Source organism: Tetranychus urticae, chromosome 3 (assembly GCF_039701765.1).
Source record: "Tetranychus urticae isolate SD_2017Ah chromosome 3, NJAU_TeUrti_SD_1.0, whole genome shotgun sequence".
NCBI classification, from domain to species: Eukaryota; Metazoa; Arthropoda; class Arachnida; order Trombidiformes; family Tetranychidae; genus Tetranychus; species Tetranychus urticae.
Window position 1 is genome coordinate 4,286,337 of NC_142960.1, and position 15,738 is coordinate 4,302,074.

Here is a 15,738-nt window from a genome sequence, read left to right on the forward strand (position 1 = left end):
CTGAGATTCAAATCCTAATTCCATATCAATTTGCGTTTGATCTCAACTTTTTACGGACCAAATATAAATCTAGTTTTGATGCCATTTGTCGTAAGTTTTCTGATAAAAAAGATTGTGATGGTTATTTAACGAATTCTGTTTTATTTACCAAATCTTTCGGTCACTTATTGCCATTGTCTGATATCGCCGAGCACTCGTATCCAGTTGAAAGATTCATAAATAAAATTTATTGGTCTGAATCATCAGAAGATCCTTTAGAGACTGGGAAATGTGAGATAACTAAAAAGGCTTCAGCTTCATATCTGGTACTTGTGCTCCATTGTTTGGACTCTTCTGGTTTACCTCTTAAAGTATCTCGGTCTAGAGCCGTTGTGTTCAACTCAAACTATTTATTAAATTTCCGTTTGAACGCTACAGTAATGTTAATGAAGTTGGTTTATCCAGGAAAAGCATTGGTCGAGGATAGCAGTCTACCCCAATGAACATAAAAATTTTTTTGAGTAAACGATTACTAAATTTTCCCGGAAAATTTTTTGTCAGATTACGCGGAATAAATTTTTACTACTTTTTTATCATTTTATAACAATATATTCACAGATTCATGAATCTTACAAATTTTTAATGAATTTTACTAATGAAAAAATGATTCTGTTAGAACAAGATGAATCTTGATACAAATATTTAAAGACAGAAGGGTTAATTATGATTATGAAAAAGAATCATTAAATAGATAGAGATGCCATGGATTCAATAAGAGCACTCATTGAATCCAAAGCTTCTGGATCTATTTCCATGGGCTCTATGAATCCTGGTTTATCAGAATTGTCTTTGACGGAGAATCCAGAATCTAATGAAATGTGATGATGCTCAGGCTCTTTCTTCATTTCTGACGATTCTTTGTTATTTATGATGATACTTAATGATGAGTTGTGCGAAGTGACAGTAATAGAAACCACTGTAGATGAAAAAATAGGATAAAATAATTAGTAAGATTCACAGCTGAAATTAGGATTCACATTGAAACAAGGTGTTATGATTCATGAATTAACTTACTTTTTAATGATATAGAGGAATGAAGATGAAGATGATCCAAATAAAACACAAAAAGGTAAAAAATAAAATGAACGATTTGATGTTTATGTGATTGAAGTATTTTCACACAGGTAAGACTTTCGGTACTGAAAAACGAGTAAATGAAGCAAAATGAATCCATTTTAGCGTCGAATAACGATTCACACTCTCTTGAATAAGAATCTTTGGCTTAAATTAGCCGATTTATTGACGTATAATTTGTTGAAAAGAAAGGTTTGAAAAAGCTAATGAGGAAAGAATCATAAAGCTAATTTTAAGATTCAAAAACACATGGGATAGTAAAGCTAGCAACGGTTGCCAAGTGCAATCCGTTGAATTGTTTGAGATTCAAAGGCGTTTAGTTTGAATCTTAAATTCATAGTAAATTTAAATTCAATAATTAACCAGAAATGGTTCAACAATGAAATCGTTTTTATACATATAAAAGTAACTTGTACTTGGAATTAGAAAAACATGTGATAGTTTCCTATCCAACTGAATTGAAATGAAAGAGTCATGTCGGTCGACAAGTATTGTGTGTAGGTAAGGAAAAATCAAGTCGATTCTTGACTTTGTGAATCCATTGAAACTACATTTGAACTCCTTTGTCCTTATCTTCTTTCCGTAAGCAAAAAATATGTTTGAATCTTGACAGGTTGAGTAAATATTTTCAATTTGAATGAAAGTCTCATGGCCTATCTTTATCTTAGAGTCATCTCGCTGCTTATCTATCGCGTAACTGTTAGTTGAGAATCTTTTATGGCCAATTTTCACCGAATCAAACAATTGAATTTGTGATTCTGTTAGTATTTCTCCATTCAATTCTTGATGGAAATGCACGATTCTTGATTTAACTCCTGATGATGGGGATATTTTCTTGACGGTTGTAACAAGGGGCATTTGAAAGTTGACATCTTCAAATCCAGTAACTGATTCGCTGTTACAACCAAAGTCAACCAACTCTTTTGAGCTTAGATTCCATCTTGTGAGTCTTGAAACTACAATATCATCGAATTTGAATTTACTCATAAAGATTCTGACCAGAGAAGGAGCAACATTCGAAGCCCTTCTAACGCTATTTTTTAATGATCCCATTCGATTCTCAAGGGGATATGATGAATAACTCGAGGTAGGTCCTAAATTCTTACAAGAATCAGCAAGATGTGAGAGAATGTGAAGGTTATAAGTTAGCATATGGCTTCCATAAAGAATCGCCATTCCAGTTTGAAATTCAAGAACCAGCTCCTTGATTTGTTGAATCTTATCCGATGAATCGACGTGTGAAAGATGATAGATTTTGCTAAGGCACATCAAATGATTCAAATATCTTGCTTGAAACAGGCCTCTCGAGGAACAGATAATATAATAGCATAGAAGAGAATCTAGTTCGTTACTTTTCCAAAACTTAATGTAATCCAAACTTCTAGGACTCCTAACAAAGCTTGATGGCACTTTTATTGTCATGATTCTCTGGCTTAATTCTTTTCTGAAAAAATTCTTTTCAACATTCTTCTGAAAAACGGAAGAGCTTGAATCTGCTTGGAGCCATTCTCTATTAACCATGGATCTGAAGACTCCGAGCACAATGCAATGCATTGGCTCCACTGCAAAGCCATCAACAATATTGAATCCAGGAAGATTCATTAAAGGGGAAACACCAGTGATTCCATTCATTCGACGATTACCAAGAATTTCGTGTGAATTATTTGAATTTACATACGATTCGTATTCTAAAAAATCTGAATGATTTCTTTTTAGAAGATTCGCATCATCTTCGGCGATATTTGAATATACTCTTGCTCCGTTTGCACTGGTAGCTTGTATCAAGCACCAGTCACATCCTTGCAGATGATTGTACTGGCGAACATGTCTTAAATATGCCCTCATTGGAGCATCTGCGATGACTGCTGAGACCGTGAATGAAGTGATTCTTTTGATATTACCCGGAGATTCCCAATTGATTGGATTCTCAAACAAACTTTTCAGCTCTTGACATATCGGAGTCAGGTAATTCTTGACTGAAGGTTTGGATGATCCAACATAGAGAGAAATCAGGAAAAAGTACTGGCGTCGGAATCTAGGTTTCAATTCATTTATTGACGCGAAAATGGGAAAAATCTTTGTGCTTGAGCTATTAAAAGCCATTACCTCATCAGCGTGAATCGTCAATGTTAAATTTGAAATACGAATGTCATTCTGTGAATCCATTGTTTGGTTTGGAAAGATTCCTTCAGACCACATTGATTCTTTAATGAATGGCAAATATTTCAGCAATTGATACCTCAATGGAATCTGGATAAAATAGTTTCCTTGAACGATCTCGGCCTTTTTAATTTGATTCTCACATGAATAATCTTCGAAAAATTTGGGCTCGCCATTAAATGGTCCATGGACATGATCATTGTCACACAAAATGAAGATATTGAGAGGCGATTCCTTTGCTTGTTTAACCCACAATGAGCGAACACTCGGTAGCTTCAGATTCTGATGTAAGAATCTTCCAATCAAGTTATTAATGATATTCACGAACTTTACGGCACTGGAAAGAGTTAAATTTCCATGGGCTAAAATAGCCATTAGAGTCACTTCACAATATTGGTTGAAATTTGGCTCATAATACACGATTCTAGGATTCACTGTTGAATCATTGTAACCATAATTTTCAATTTCCATACGATTCTCGGGAATGTTGAAGGGCACATCTTGATGTTGATTAATGGGTTCAATCAGATGACCGGAACTGTCATCATCTAAATCTGGTAAATTCTGAATATAATTCTGAAGCTGCTCAATATTTTTACGACGCCTGAGCCGTCTTAAGTATCTTTGCTTAGATGAACGTCTTATCTCCATATTTAACCAATAAACTCGAAAGAATCTTGAATTTAATAATACTTAAGGCCACTTATAGCCAAACGTTGAATCACTTGAGGTCAAAAAGCGGAAAACTGATTAATTAAATGGCTGAAAAGCCGAAACATTTGAACAAAAAGCAAACTATTTAGCTTTAAAAAACAGAGGAAATAAGAACTTTTAAAAGCACGTTTCATCAAAGGAGGAGCTCTTCAGTCAAGTGACGTCGGTTGATGAATCAACATCTTATCTTATCTTATCTTTTGTGCGCTATTTTTAAATCTTATCAATTTGATTATTTTAATTTTTTTTAATTATCTGACTAATTAGTATTTCTCTACGATTCATTCAAGTCCCAAGAGTGATTTATCAACAAATTTGTTATTCTGATATGGTATTTTATCTTTCTTTTTCCGTATTTGATATTTTCAGTGTTTCCGCTTTTTGATTCTAATTTTTGCTTATTTTTCATAAATTGTTTCATTTGTATTTATTAGTCTGGTGAATGTTCATCTGAGCCATCTGAGCAAAGAAAAAGAACTATTAATTTGCCTGTTAGCCATTTTTTCTCTAAAACTAAATTTTTAAAGAATCAACAGTGCCTTTTAGGCAGTATTTTGAATGTTATGACTAACGAAAAATTATTCATGGCGCTAGTGCGCATTCAGAAAGAAGACAAGTCTTTCAAGTCGATTCCTTTGAGCTTCAAACTCGGTGAGAATGAAATTCCGAAGGATTTAAGCATTGGTAAGATTCAGCTCAAAAATATGGTTGAAATAATAGTTGAAAAAGACAAGATTCCAGCTTTTCTAGTGGCCACTGGAGGTAAGCTTTTTTATTTTTATCATTGATTTTATTGATTCCTAACCTTTGACTTTCCATCTCTTTTAGATGATTCCAATCAGCTGTACAAAAATTACAAAGGATTCTTAGAGTATTCTAAGTCGTCGAAAATGCCTCCAGTTGAATCGAAAGTGTCTTATTGTATAGCTGTTGAAGGATTGAAAGTCAAGAAACTGGAATGCAAGTATCTTCCATCTGTCTCGCAACAAAGATTCAATGAATTTATCAAGAGAGTAGAGGAGATTAAGAAGAATCAAGCTAAATACAATCTCCGACAAACCCGAGTGTCTCCGCTTGCCCCGAATCAGAAGAAAAAGAAGTCGACTCCAGAGAAATCTCATGCAGATGGCAAAGAAAAGCCAACAACATCAAGCGCAAGAATCACACCAAAAGCCAAAGATTCTAAGAAAAAAAGCCCATTGAAAAAAGATATGCCTAATGTTAGTGACAAGTCTGGTGAAAAGGTTGATAACCGAACAAGATTCATGTCTTATTTACAAAAAATGGCCAATAGCAGCGAATCAATGGAAGCGTCCAATACCAAGCAATTTTGTGAAACAACAATCAAGACTTTCAATTTTCTAGGAAAGCTTCTGATTCCTGAATCATGTCTTACTGAAGACATATCAATTAGAGTGATTCCAGAGGTTGACCTGACTGAATCTGCAAAGGATATCACAGTTATTGAAGGCCTTTTACCCGTTTATACGACTAAATACAAAAAAGCTATTTATACTAAATCATTGAAACTTGGCGACAATGAGCCAACCATTATAATTGCCAACATTGTGCGATACGCTTTTCCCCTTCACTGGGTTCGCAATGTTACTCTCAAAGGTCAAGGAGGAAGGAAATCTCTGATCTCACTGTGGAACTACAAGAATCCACTTTTGACCACTCTAGAAGGACCGTCAATGCCAGGTTTGGGCGAGAAAAGATTCAGAGCCCTATTAGGTAAGAATCTTAGGCCATTTAATTCCTAAATGAAATTTTTCAACAATTTTTGTTCTCTTTTTTTCATTAGATCATGTTGTGAGAAAGTGCGGGAAAAAGTCATATGACACACGAGTTGAAAAAAGCATGGTTTCAGCATTTGCCAAAGCGTTACATTATTCTCGTAGTCGATTGATGGACGGTGAATCATCTAATAAGGCTGACCTCTCTGATTCCGACGACGACGATGATAGTAGTGTCAGTGAGGATTCTGAATCAGATTCTTCAGAAGATGATTCTGCTCCGGTTGAAGTATTATGTACACCCAAGATATCCGACTTTCTATCTGGAATTGAATTCGAGGAACAAGAGCAGGATTTCGAGGATATTTTTGGTGATGAAGAAGTATATGAAGCCTCAACTATAAATGGCGATTCAATTAAAGATTTTAGAATGGATGGAAATGAGATTCAAGCTGTCGCAAAGGAGAAAAATAAAAATGAGAAACCAACGACAATCATCCAGAAAGTAAGTGATTCAGCTTTCAAACAGCCTGCATCAACCAAAGAAAAAGAATCACGAGGAAATAAGAGTTCATCGAATGAAAAGAAAGATGCACAGACCGGCGATTCATCTAAAAAAGCTTCACCTTCGACTAATCGAGTCAAGAAGGTTGAATATATGCAAAATATTTTTCATTCCCAACCCGCACCTTCGACATCAAATAAACGTCCTTCAACAAGTGAATCAACTCAACATTCACTATCAAAGAAGCCTAAAAAATCGGTCGTTGAGAAAGTAAGGAATCAATCATCTCCAAGACCTTTATCACAAGATGAGTCGAATTTATACGCTAGAATCATGAGTCAAGATGAGAGGGCAGCTAAAAAGCCAAATGAATCCAGAGAAAATGATGATGATGGTGAAGACGATGTATTTGGCGCTCAAGACGCAGATATTGATAGCCCAGAAGAAGGAGAAATTAGCGATGAATGAGTTTCTAGCGCTCAATAAGAATCTAACTTTTATGAAATTTTTGCTTTTCAATTACTATATTCCTTTCAAGATTTATTTAAAAATCCTATAATTTTTGTTTTCCTAATCAATTCATAAGAATCACAATACTCCGAAATCAATTCAATAACTTTTTTGTAATCTTTCTTTTTTGAATCTTGGCTCCTTTTTTATCAAGTAAAATATGATTTTCTATCCCCCAACATAAATTTCCCTCATTTATCTCCCTCACTCAACACATGTATGAATGCTACTTCCTTTTCATGTCATTGTAATCTTTCTGTTTAAAATGAGTATTTCACGTTCTTTTTATAAAAAAGACCAAAGAGTCACAAGATACGGACAAAGGTGATTATATTCGATTCTTGCCTTTTGATTCTAATTTCTAGATAATTAATTCTTTTTTCTAAAGTGTTTCTAGGTCTCTGCCTGTAAAGAATCACCACGTGGAACGAGATCTTCATGCCTCAACCAGTACTTTAGATGATTTCAACTCTGTGTCTGAAGACAATGATTCTTCAACTTATTCATCACAGATGAATAATGTGTGTGATGAATCAAGCTTCATCATATTGTTGCCCTACATCTGTGATTCAACGTTCTATCCACTCAAGCAGCCTATTCTAACCAGAGTCACAACCTCAAGATTCAGGCAATATGGATTCGCGATCCCATTTGTGGACTTTTATAATGAGACAAGAAATCATTTCAAGTTGGAAATCAAAGGGAAAATATTATATGGACGAATCATAGCATTTGCTGGTAAATATCAAATATTCAAATCAGTCAGAAAATGTACAAAGTATTTCTTTCGTGCCTACAGATTCCCAAGAAAATTTGAAAGATTCTTTAAATAAAAATATATCTAGAGACCCAGACCTAAGTGGATTGAGAAAAATGGTTAAAATTGACGAAGGTGTAGAATTGAATATTTCACATGCGCCTTTGAGAAAAAAAGGGGAGCTGCCTAAACAGACAAGATTATCAGAAAATGAACTCTTGAATCTTTTTCTCACTGATTCGAATCACAATGAAAGCATTGATGATTCTGAATTTCAGAATGAAACCCGAGACTCTTGTTCCCCTGTCCAACAAAGAGACGAGTTAGCCAAAGACAGTCAAAGCAATGTTGCGAGTCCAAGATTCAAAAATCAGAAAATTGCTCTACTGAAAGAAAAATTAAACAAGTTGGAATCGAAGAAAGATCAACTGTCGGAATATGATGCCACAAGTAGAATCATTAGAGATCTCATTGATATATCAAAAGATATGTTTGAGTTGCTGGATTCAGACTCCATTGATTATGAAGAGGAGATGAATCACATAGTTCCAGAGCCTGACCAAACTTATAAAAAAACAGCATTGGTTTGTTGAATTGATTATCATTACTGAGTCGTTTTTATTTAATATGTATGTTTAATTTTCAGAATCGTATTTACCTTGAAGGTGTTCTACCTCTGGATTTGAAACAATATGAAAATGGGATAAAGAATTCACGAATCAAGAATCCAGCTTCCATAGCCTATCAATTAGTCAAGTTTGCTTTTCCTGAGCATTATTATATGAATGTAAATTTCGGTAGAGTCGCAATAAACTCTGAAGAGTTTAAACTTAAAAAGAATCAAACCAAAAAACCTTTTGTTTATGTTATCGGATTCAAAGATCCATTGGATAACCCATTTCAGGGTGAATTCTCTATTGAGTTAGGTCAACAAAGAATCCGCGCATTGATCGGTGAGTCTCGAGTCTTATATCGGAAATTCAAAGAGAATCATTGACGGTTCAATCATAAATCTTTTCTCATTTATTTCTTTAGACCATATTTTTCGTAAAGCTGGTAAACTCGTATATACGAGAGCAGACGAAATGAAAGTTCGTGCTAGAATCATTAAAGAATTTTCTGTCAAAAATAGACGAAAAAAATGTTTAGAACAAACGCCTGACGATTCCGAATCGAATGAATCTAAAGATGATTCTGACATGTTTTCCGACCAGAATCTCTCCCAAGCTGTTTGGGATGATGACCTTTTCCCTTGACAATTTGACTTGATTTGACTTGCGAATCTAATAAAATGAATATGAATCTCAACAAAAACTTGCTTTGAAATACTTATTTTTCGCGAAAACTTTTGATCATATTTTTACTCTTTTTTTATCAAGTTTTACTCAAAAATTAGTGTTTACTCAAAGAAGAGTAAATTGTCCACTACGGAACGTTTTTTGACTCGCTTTTGAGTAAACGCTGTTCATTGGGACATACTTTTGCTATTACCAATAAGGGAAAGCAAACATCTTGCGCTATTCGTTTCACGAAACACACTGAAAACTTGTTGCCTTCTCCGTACAAAACAATGTGTAAAAGCTATGATCGACGTCAAGTGTTTGAAGATTGTCTTAATAACAACTCTCTTACTCGAACTGGATTACTTTCCTTTGCAACAGCAGTACCTTTAGATAAGCACACAAAGTTGTATTTCAACTCTCCTTATCTCAATCAAAAAAGCTCAGCCCTTGAAATTTACGAGGATTGTTTAGCGCTGGTGACTCAACCAATGTGTAACTCAGTTCGATACTCGTTTCAAATGTCCACAAATCTTCAAGATACTGCAAGTGGCAATGAACAAATAAAATTCCATTTTATGGCTACATCTGAACCCGATTCCTTAACTGAGAGCAAACCTGATTTTCCTATGTTTGATTATCTCATTCTGACTGGCAGTTTATTCGCTACTTGGTTTGGTATAAGCATAATGGGTCAATTAATTTCTGTTAGCAAATTGCTTTGCTTAACCTTTGACCAAAGAAGTACAGTTGACGTTGAGAGTCTGAATAAAGAACTAGTGACTCGCTCACGAGGCTGGACATGACTGATGCCTTCTCGCTGATTACGATGAAGCCAACCTATTCTGCAAAGACCCAAATTCTTGATGAAAAAACAATTATCAAAGTTTTGTATCAAATCAGGGATCAAATTGGCCTACATTCACTGTGACGATTTTACAATAGGGATTGGAAAGCGTTTTGAGAAATAAAGATTGAAATTATCAAGTTGGAAACGAGAAATGCCCTGCAAATCTTCAAAGCATTCGAAAAGGAAAGTGAATTTTTCTTTTGCCAAGCAGTCTAAAAATCTATCATTGTGTTAGACTGATGAATACTACACTAAGGATTCACAACAATACTTGTATCATTATCATAATATTTCATTTCATTTGTAGAATCGTATTTTATTAATAAGTGATTCAAGTTAAAATATTACAAGTTGGAAGTGATTCATAGGGTGAGCCAGTCATATATGTTCAATTTGAAGTGAAAGTGAAAAACATGAATGACAACAAATATTGTCGATTGCTTCAAAATACTGTTAATTCAAACGAGAGACTCCAATCTTGTTAGCATTTGTTGGCGTTGAAGCACATCGTTTAAAAATTGCTAGTTGACTGATTGTACCGAGTAATTTGCAGCATTTCGTTTTTAATTGTCATTTGTGAATATATATGGATTCATTAAAAACTGATGATAAACTTACAATAGTGAATCGTACAATGGAACATCGTATTAGTAAAAAAATAATTCGCAAAGTGCCTTATTTTGACAGAATTTTGAGCCATGATCTATTGGAATCAAAGGAAAACAAAGTTAAACTGGATTTCGATGAACGAGCTCTCAAATTGATTCTTAGTTGGTTGGAATTCGGTCTTATTTTCATTGAAATGGATAACGTAATAAATTTGTGCACCATTGCTGACTATTTTGGTGTCAACAATTATTTGATAGATGATTGTATAAGTCATTTTCATGACAACTTTTCAATTCAACATCTTCCTGTCGTCATACCACAAGTTACTCCAACATCTAAATTAATAAACTCTGGTGCTCTTAATGCTTTCATTCGCCGTTACTTCATGAAGATAGCAAATACAACTGTTTGGCTGGATTATCCTATTGAAACCATTGCATATATTTGCAAGCTTGACCTGATGATCTACTCAGAAATCCAAGTATTCGATTCGATCATGAAATGGATCAATTTCAAAGCTGACTCTAGAAAGTGCTATCTTAAAGAATTGTTCAAGTTGGTCCGATGGTTCTATTTAGAAGATAAGGATTTAATGAAAATCAAAGAAAATGAATTGGTTAAATCTTGTAACTTTGAGCTAGAATTATGCTCGCATGATAGTTCTAATTGTAATTATACCATTGACCGAACTAAACAAAGTTATTTTGTGGTAATTGAAGAATCTGGTGACAAAGATTTGCGAGTCAAAGTTCTTGATCATAATTTCATACCGTTGATTAATCGCGTAATTCAATCAGATGAATCAATGCTTTTGAATCTTCTTCATGATGAACATACCTCTGATATATTCTTTGATTCTGGAAGGAAAATGATTCGAATAGATTGGAAGCAGAATAAATATCGTTTGCTAAAATATATAGCTCTGAAATCATATTATCCTAAAATTTATCGATGCTTTTTCGAAGATCAAAAAAGGTAAAAAAATATTTCTATAATCAGTATTCCACAATCTAAATTGGCGTTTTGTAATTGATCTGAAAAATCATGATATGATTATAGCTGCATCTGCATGCATTCCTGTTTCATGATTGTTAGGTATTCAGAGAAAACCTTTTGAATTTCTTCAGTCACTCCTTGAATTAATTATTTTAATAACAATAATAGTCATATTTTCATTCATATATTTTAGCGAAGCATATGCCAAGGAAATGTTGCCTAAATATTATGGAGATCACAAGACTAAAGGATCACTTGTCGAAGCTAACGACAAGTTTATATTGGTTTGTCATCATGAATATTGGCTTAAATGCTGGACAAATCCAACTACTGAAATCATCAATTCTCACTTTGATGACACTGGATACACATACCTGACAACTGTTCTGGATAACAGTATTTACATGATAAAAAATAATTTTGAATTCTTCCAGTTCAACATTGATAGTAAGCTTGAGTACAAGAAGGTGGAAATTGATAGATTAAAACATTTTAAAATCTATAATTTAATTCTAACTTCCAACCTAGCTTATGATGATAAAGTAATTATCATTGACAAGTCTACAAAAGCTGTCTATTGTTACAATGTTGAAACTGACAAATGGAGTTCGATGGGTAGAATCAGTAATTGTGATAGCGAATCTGCTGATGGTCAAAGAATATCTGATCAGCTTATAACTTTTACCTCAACGCTTCTATCGATGGACACTATTAAATCTACCATGAACATGAATTGAAACTTACGTTATTAGCCACCCACCACGGTGAACGTGAAAGCTAGCTTAAGTATGAGCTAATTATTGAAATACTAGACCATTCAAGATTATACGGAATTGGTTATAGCAGAGACATATTTTATACTTGATTTATACAAATGTAAATGGTTACTCAAACACAAATCTTATCATGCGTTTATATCATGTTATCTTTTTATCCTATTATATCCATTATTAAATGAATTAGCTCAAATTTTCTTCGGTATTTAGAGATATCACCTATAGTATTAAAATCTAATGATTGCGCAAAGAATGATGATTATATGTGAAACTATTCTTGAAATATTGAAGCTCTAAGTTTTGATTGAATGACCAAAATCAAAAAAATATTCGAGCCATGATGTGAATCAACAATTATTATCGACGAATAGTGAGATTCAGCTCGCTAAATTTTTCGGTCACAAAAACAGAAGGTTCAACTAAAAATCGAACTGATCGTTTTATAGACAGAAATTATTTCTTAAAATAAGTGCATTTACGGTTGAAAATCAAAATTTACATCAGAAAAAATGAGTTTCATGAAAAAACCTGCTTTCATAAATGAACAAAAAAGTGAAGTTTCAACTTTGAGGTCAATTTTCTCGAAAACTGTTGATCAGAGAAATTTTTTAATAGCACTAATGGACTCAGTTTTCATGCTCATACAAACTACTCTCAACTTGTTAGTCAAAGTTTTTATCTTTAGTCTTATAAAATCAAAATAATTAAATTAAATTAAAGAAGCAGAAGAGGAAAGTTTGTTATCTCAATGCGTCACTTTCAAAGTAAGAAAAGAGTCTGGCGCCATTCAGTCTAGTCTAACAGAAACTACTGACCAATTTACAATCGTAAATCGATCCATGGAACATCGTATTAGTAAAAAACTGATTCGCAAAGTGCCTTATTTTGACAGAATGTTGAGCCATGATCTATTAGAATCCAAGGAAAACAAAGTTAAACTGGATTTCGATGAACAAGCTCTCAAATTGATTCTTATTTCGTTGGAATTCGGTCTTATTTTCATTGAAATGGATAACGTAATAAATTTGTGCACCATTGCTGACTATTTTGGTGTCAACAATTATTTGATAGATGATTGTATAAGTCATTTTCATGACAACTTTTCAATTGAACATCTTCCTGTCGTCATACCACAAGTTACTGCAACCTCTAAGTTGATCAACTCTCGTGCTCTTAATGTTTTCATTCGTCGATACTTCACGAAAATAGTGAACACAACTGCTTGGTTGGATTATCCTATTGAGACCATTGAATTTATTTGTGCGTTGGACCTTATGATTTACTCCGAAGTTCAGGTTTTCGATGCAATCATAAGATGGGTCAAATTAAAGAAAAATCCTAGAAAGTCGTATCTTAAAAGATTGTTAAAGTTACTCCGATGGTGCCACTTGAAATGTAAAGATTTGACTGAAATAAAGAAAAATAAATACGTGAAATCTTTAAAATTTGAACCAAAATTATGTTCTCGTGACAAATCTGGTTGTGATTGCAGTATTGATCGAACTAAGCAGAACTTTTTTATTATCATTGATCAATTGGATGCTGCGAACTTGCGAGTCAAAGTACTTAACAGATATTTTGTGCCTCTTGTTAATAAAGTGGTTGAACCAGATGATTCAATGCCTTTACATCTTGTCCACAATGAACATGTGTCTGATATTTTTGATTCTGGAAGGAATATAATTCGAATTGATTGGAATCAGAAAAAATATCGTCTACTTGACTATAAATCACATTATCGTAAAATTCATAAATGTCTTTTTGGAGATCAGAAAAGGTGAGTAATCTTTGCTCATTTCAATTGTTATGCCACAATCGATCTCTATCTGAATGTGATGAGCTCTACTTATTCTTTGCGTAAAACTTTCTGGACTTACAAGTTAGTTATTCCCTGTATATAATTATTTTATCATTTTCCCTTCGTACATTTCAGTGGAGCTCATTCCGAGATATTATTGCCTGTTGAAAACTCCTGTTATGCAGATTGTTGGACTGTAAATTCCCTTCTTGAAGCTAACGATAAGTTTATTTTGGTTCGTAGCCATGCAGATTGCTTCCAATGTTGGACAACACCAACTACTGAACAAATTGACTCTCACTTCATCGACTGCGGACACACAAGCCTGGCAACTGTTTTGAATAACAACATTTACTTACTAAAGCATAATTTTGAGTTCTACCAGATCAACGTTGATAGCAAGCTCGAACTTGGGTGGATGACAGTTGATAGGTTGAAAGATTTTAACTTTGGTAATTTACTTTTAACTTCCACTCAAGCTAATGATGATAGAGTTATTATTATCGACAAGTCTACTAAAGCTCTCTTTTGCTACAACGTTAAAACTGCAAAGTGGAGTTCAATGGGACGAATCAGTAATTGTGATAACCGATCTGCTGATGGTCAAAGGGAATCTGATAAGCTGATAGCTTTCACCTCAACATTTTTATCTGTAAACGCAATTAAACTTTGCATTAAAATTTAAATTCAAATAAATAATTGACGATTATATGATATCGGAGACAAACCTTCCATGAACTGAATTGAAACCTGCGTAATTCGCAACTGACGATGTTAAACTGAAAACTAACTCAAGTTTGCTCTTCTTTGTGTATTGACTTCATTACTTATGAGCTAAAGATTGGAAATCAATTAAATTGATTTAATTTAAAAGAATCTCTAATAATTAAACATAGAACTAACGTAATTTGAAATTAGTTAATGATATAATCTAGTCTAACTGGTGAGAAACTCATTCTCTGATTGGTTAAAATAGTCACCTCGGGTAACACCAAATCGGGATTCTACATTAAAGGCTTAATACTGTTTTCTTACAAAGAGTTGAACTCTATTACTCTTTGTCTTAAACCGAAAAGGCGAAAGTGAGCTGCTACTTAAAAAGCGGTAAGGTTTTACGGACTAAGGCGGAACTTAAAAATCACACACTTTCGCTAACCAATGGTAAAATCGATAATTAATACACAAACAGGTGAACATTTAAACTTAATTGTTTTTCAAATGAAATTAATTATTAATCAGAATTTTCTCTAATCCTCCTTCAGTATCCATGGATTTGAGATAATATTAGTAACTATCAATTAGTTCAATTAGCATTAAAAACCTTAGAGTTAATTTTAAAAGATTAACCTGATTGGATCTTAATTTATATGTTCCATGTTGCCCCTCCTTAGTCCGTAAAACCTACTCTTACCTAAGAACCTACCATTTTTTGTATGAGTCGATCTACTAAACCGTCTTCTGTCTCGAAAGCACGTGTTTTTAAGGAGATTGTTTAAACAAAGCGCGGCTGCAGCTAATACCTAAAGTGGGCATGTGTAAGACATGGCTCTCACCCGAGAGATGTATTCCAAACGAAACACTATAATAAAGCTTTGATGAGTTTGAACAGCGATCGTCTCCTGAACTATTTATTATCTAACTGACTACATTGTGCATTGTGAGTTATTTCAAGGATCTTCAATTTAAATTTGTGTGCCATTAAACATGGATTCATACAAGACTGATGGTATGCTTACGATTGTGAATCGATCAACGAAGCATAGCATTAGTAAACAACTGATTCGTAAAATACCTTATTTTGAAAAGATGTTGAGCCATGATCTATTGGAATCCAAGGAAAACAAGGTTATACTGGATTTTGATCAAAAGGCTTTTAAGTCAATTCTCAATTGGTTGGAATTAAATTATATCTTTATCGAGATGGATTATGTAAT

General features: G+C 33.7%; 3 protein-coding genes across 3 annotated transcripts in view; 2 read left to right on the top strand and 1 right to left on the bottom strand.

Annotated features, from left to right (window-relative positions):
* LOC107371246 (uncharacterized) overlaps positions 1–15,738 on the top strand; it is a 57,611-nt gene that overhangs the window by 21,314 nt on the left and 20,559 nt on the right. The window lies entirely within an intron of this gene.
* LOC149093203 (uncharacterized) lies at positions 662–1,390 on the bottom strand. The gene is made up of 2 exons (XM_089268851.1): positions 1,054–1,390; positions 662–955 (listed from the first exon to the last, which is right to left on the bottom strand). The coding sequence occupies exons 1-2, from the start codon at positions 1,211–1,213 to the stop codon at positions 723–725; spliced, it is 393 nt and encodes a 130-aa protein (XP_089124977.1). The 5' UTR covers positions 1,214–1,390; the 3' UTR covers positions 662–722.
* On the top strand, positions 12,859–14,730 carry LOC112538530 (uncharacterized). The gene is made up of 2 exons (XM_025160181.2): positions 12,859–13,783; positions 13,940–14,730. Exons 1-2 carry the CDS (start codon positions 12,900–12,902, stop codon positions 14,487–14,489), a joined length of 1,434 nt encoding a protein of 477 aa, XP_025015949.2. The 5' UTR covers positions 12,859–12,899; the 3' UTR covers positions 14,490–14,730.

Bases quoted from the DNA above. Each gene is read 5' to 3' on its own strand.
- LOC149093203 (XM_089268851.1), bottom strand. From the start codon at position 1,213: ATGGATTCATTTTGCTTCATTTACTCGTTTTTCAGTACCGAAAGTCTT. The intron at 956-1,053 runs GTAAGTTAATTC...TTTCATCTACAG, and splicing joins TTCCTCTATATCATTAAAAA to TGGTTTCTATTACTGTCACT.
- LOC112538530 (XM_025160181.2), top strand. From the start codon at position 12,900: ATGTTGAGCCATGATCTATTAGAATCCAAGGAAAACAAAGTTAAACTG. The intron at 13,784-13,939 runs GTGAGTAATCTT...CGTACATTTCAG, and splicing joins CTTTTTGGAGATCAGAAAAG to TGGAGCTCATTCCGAGATAT.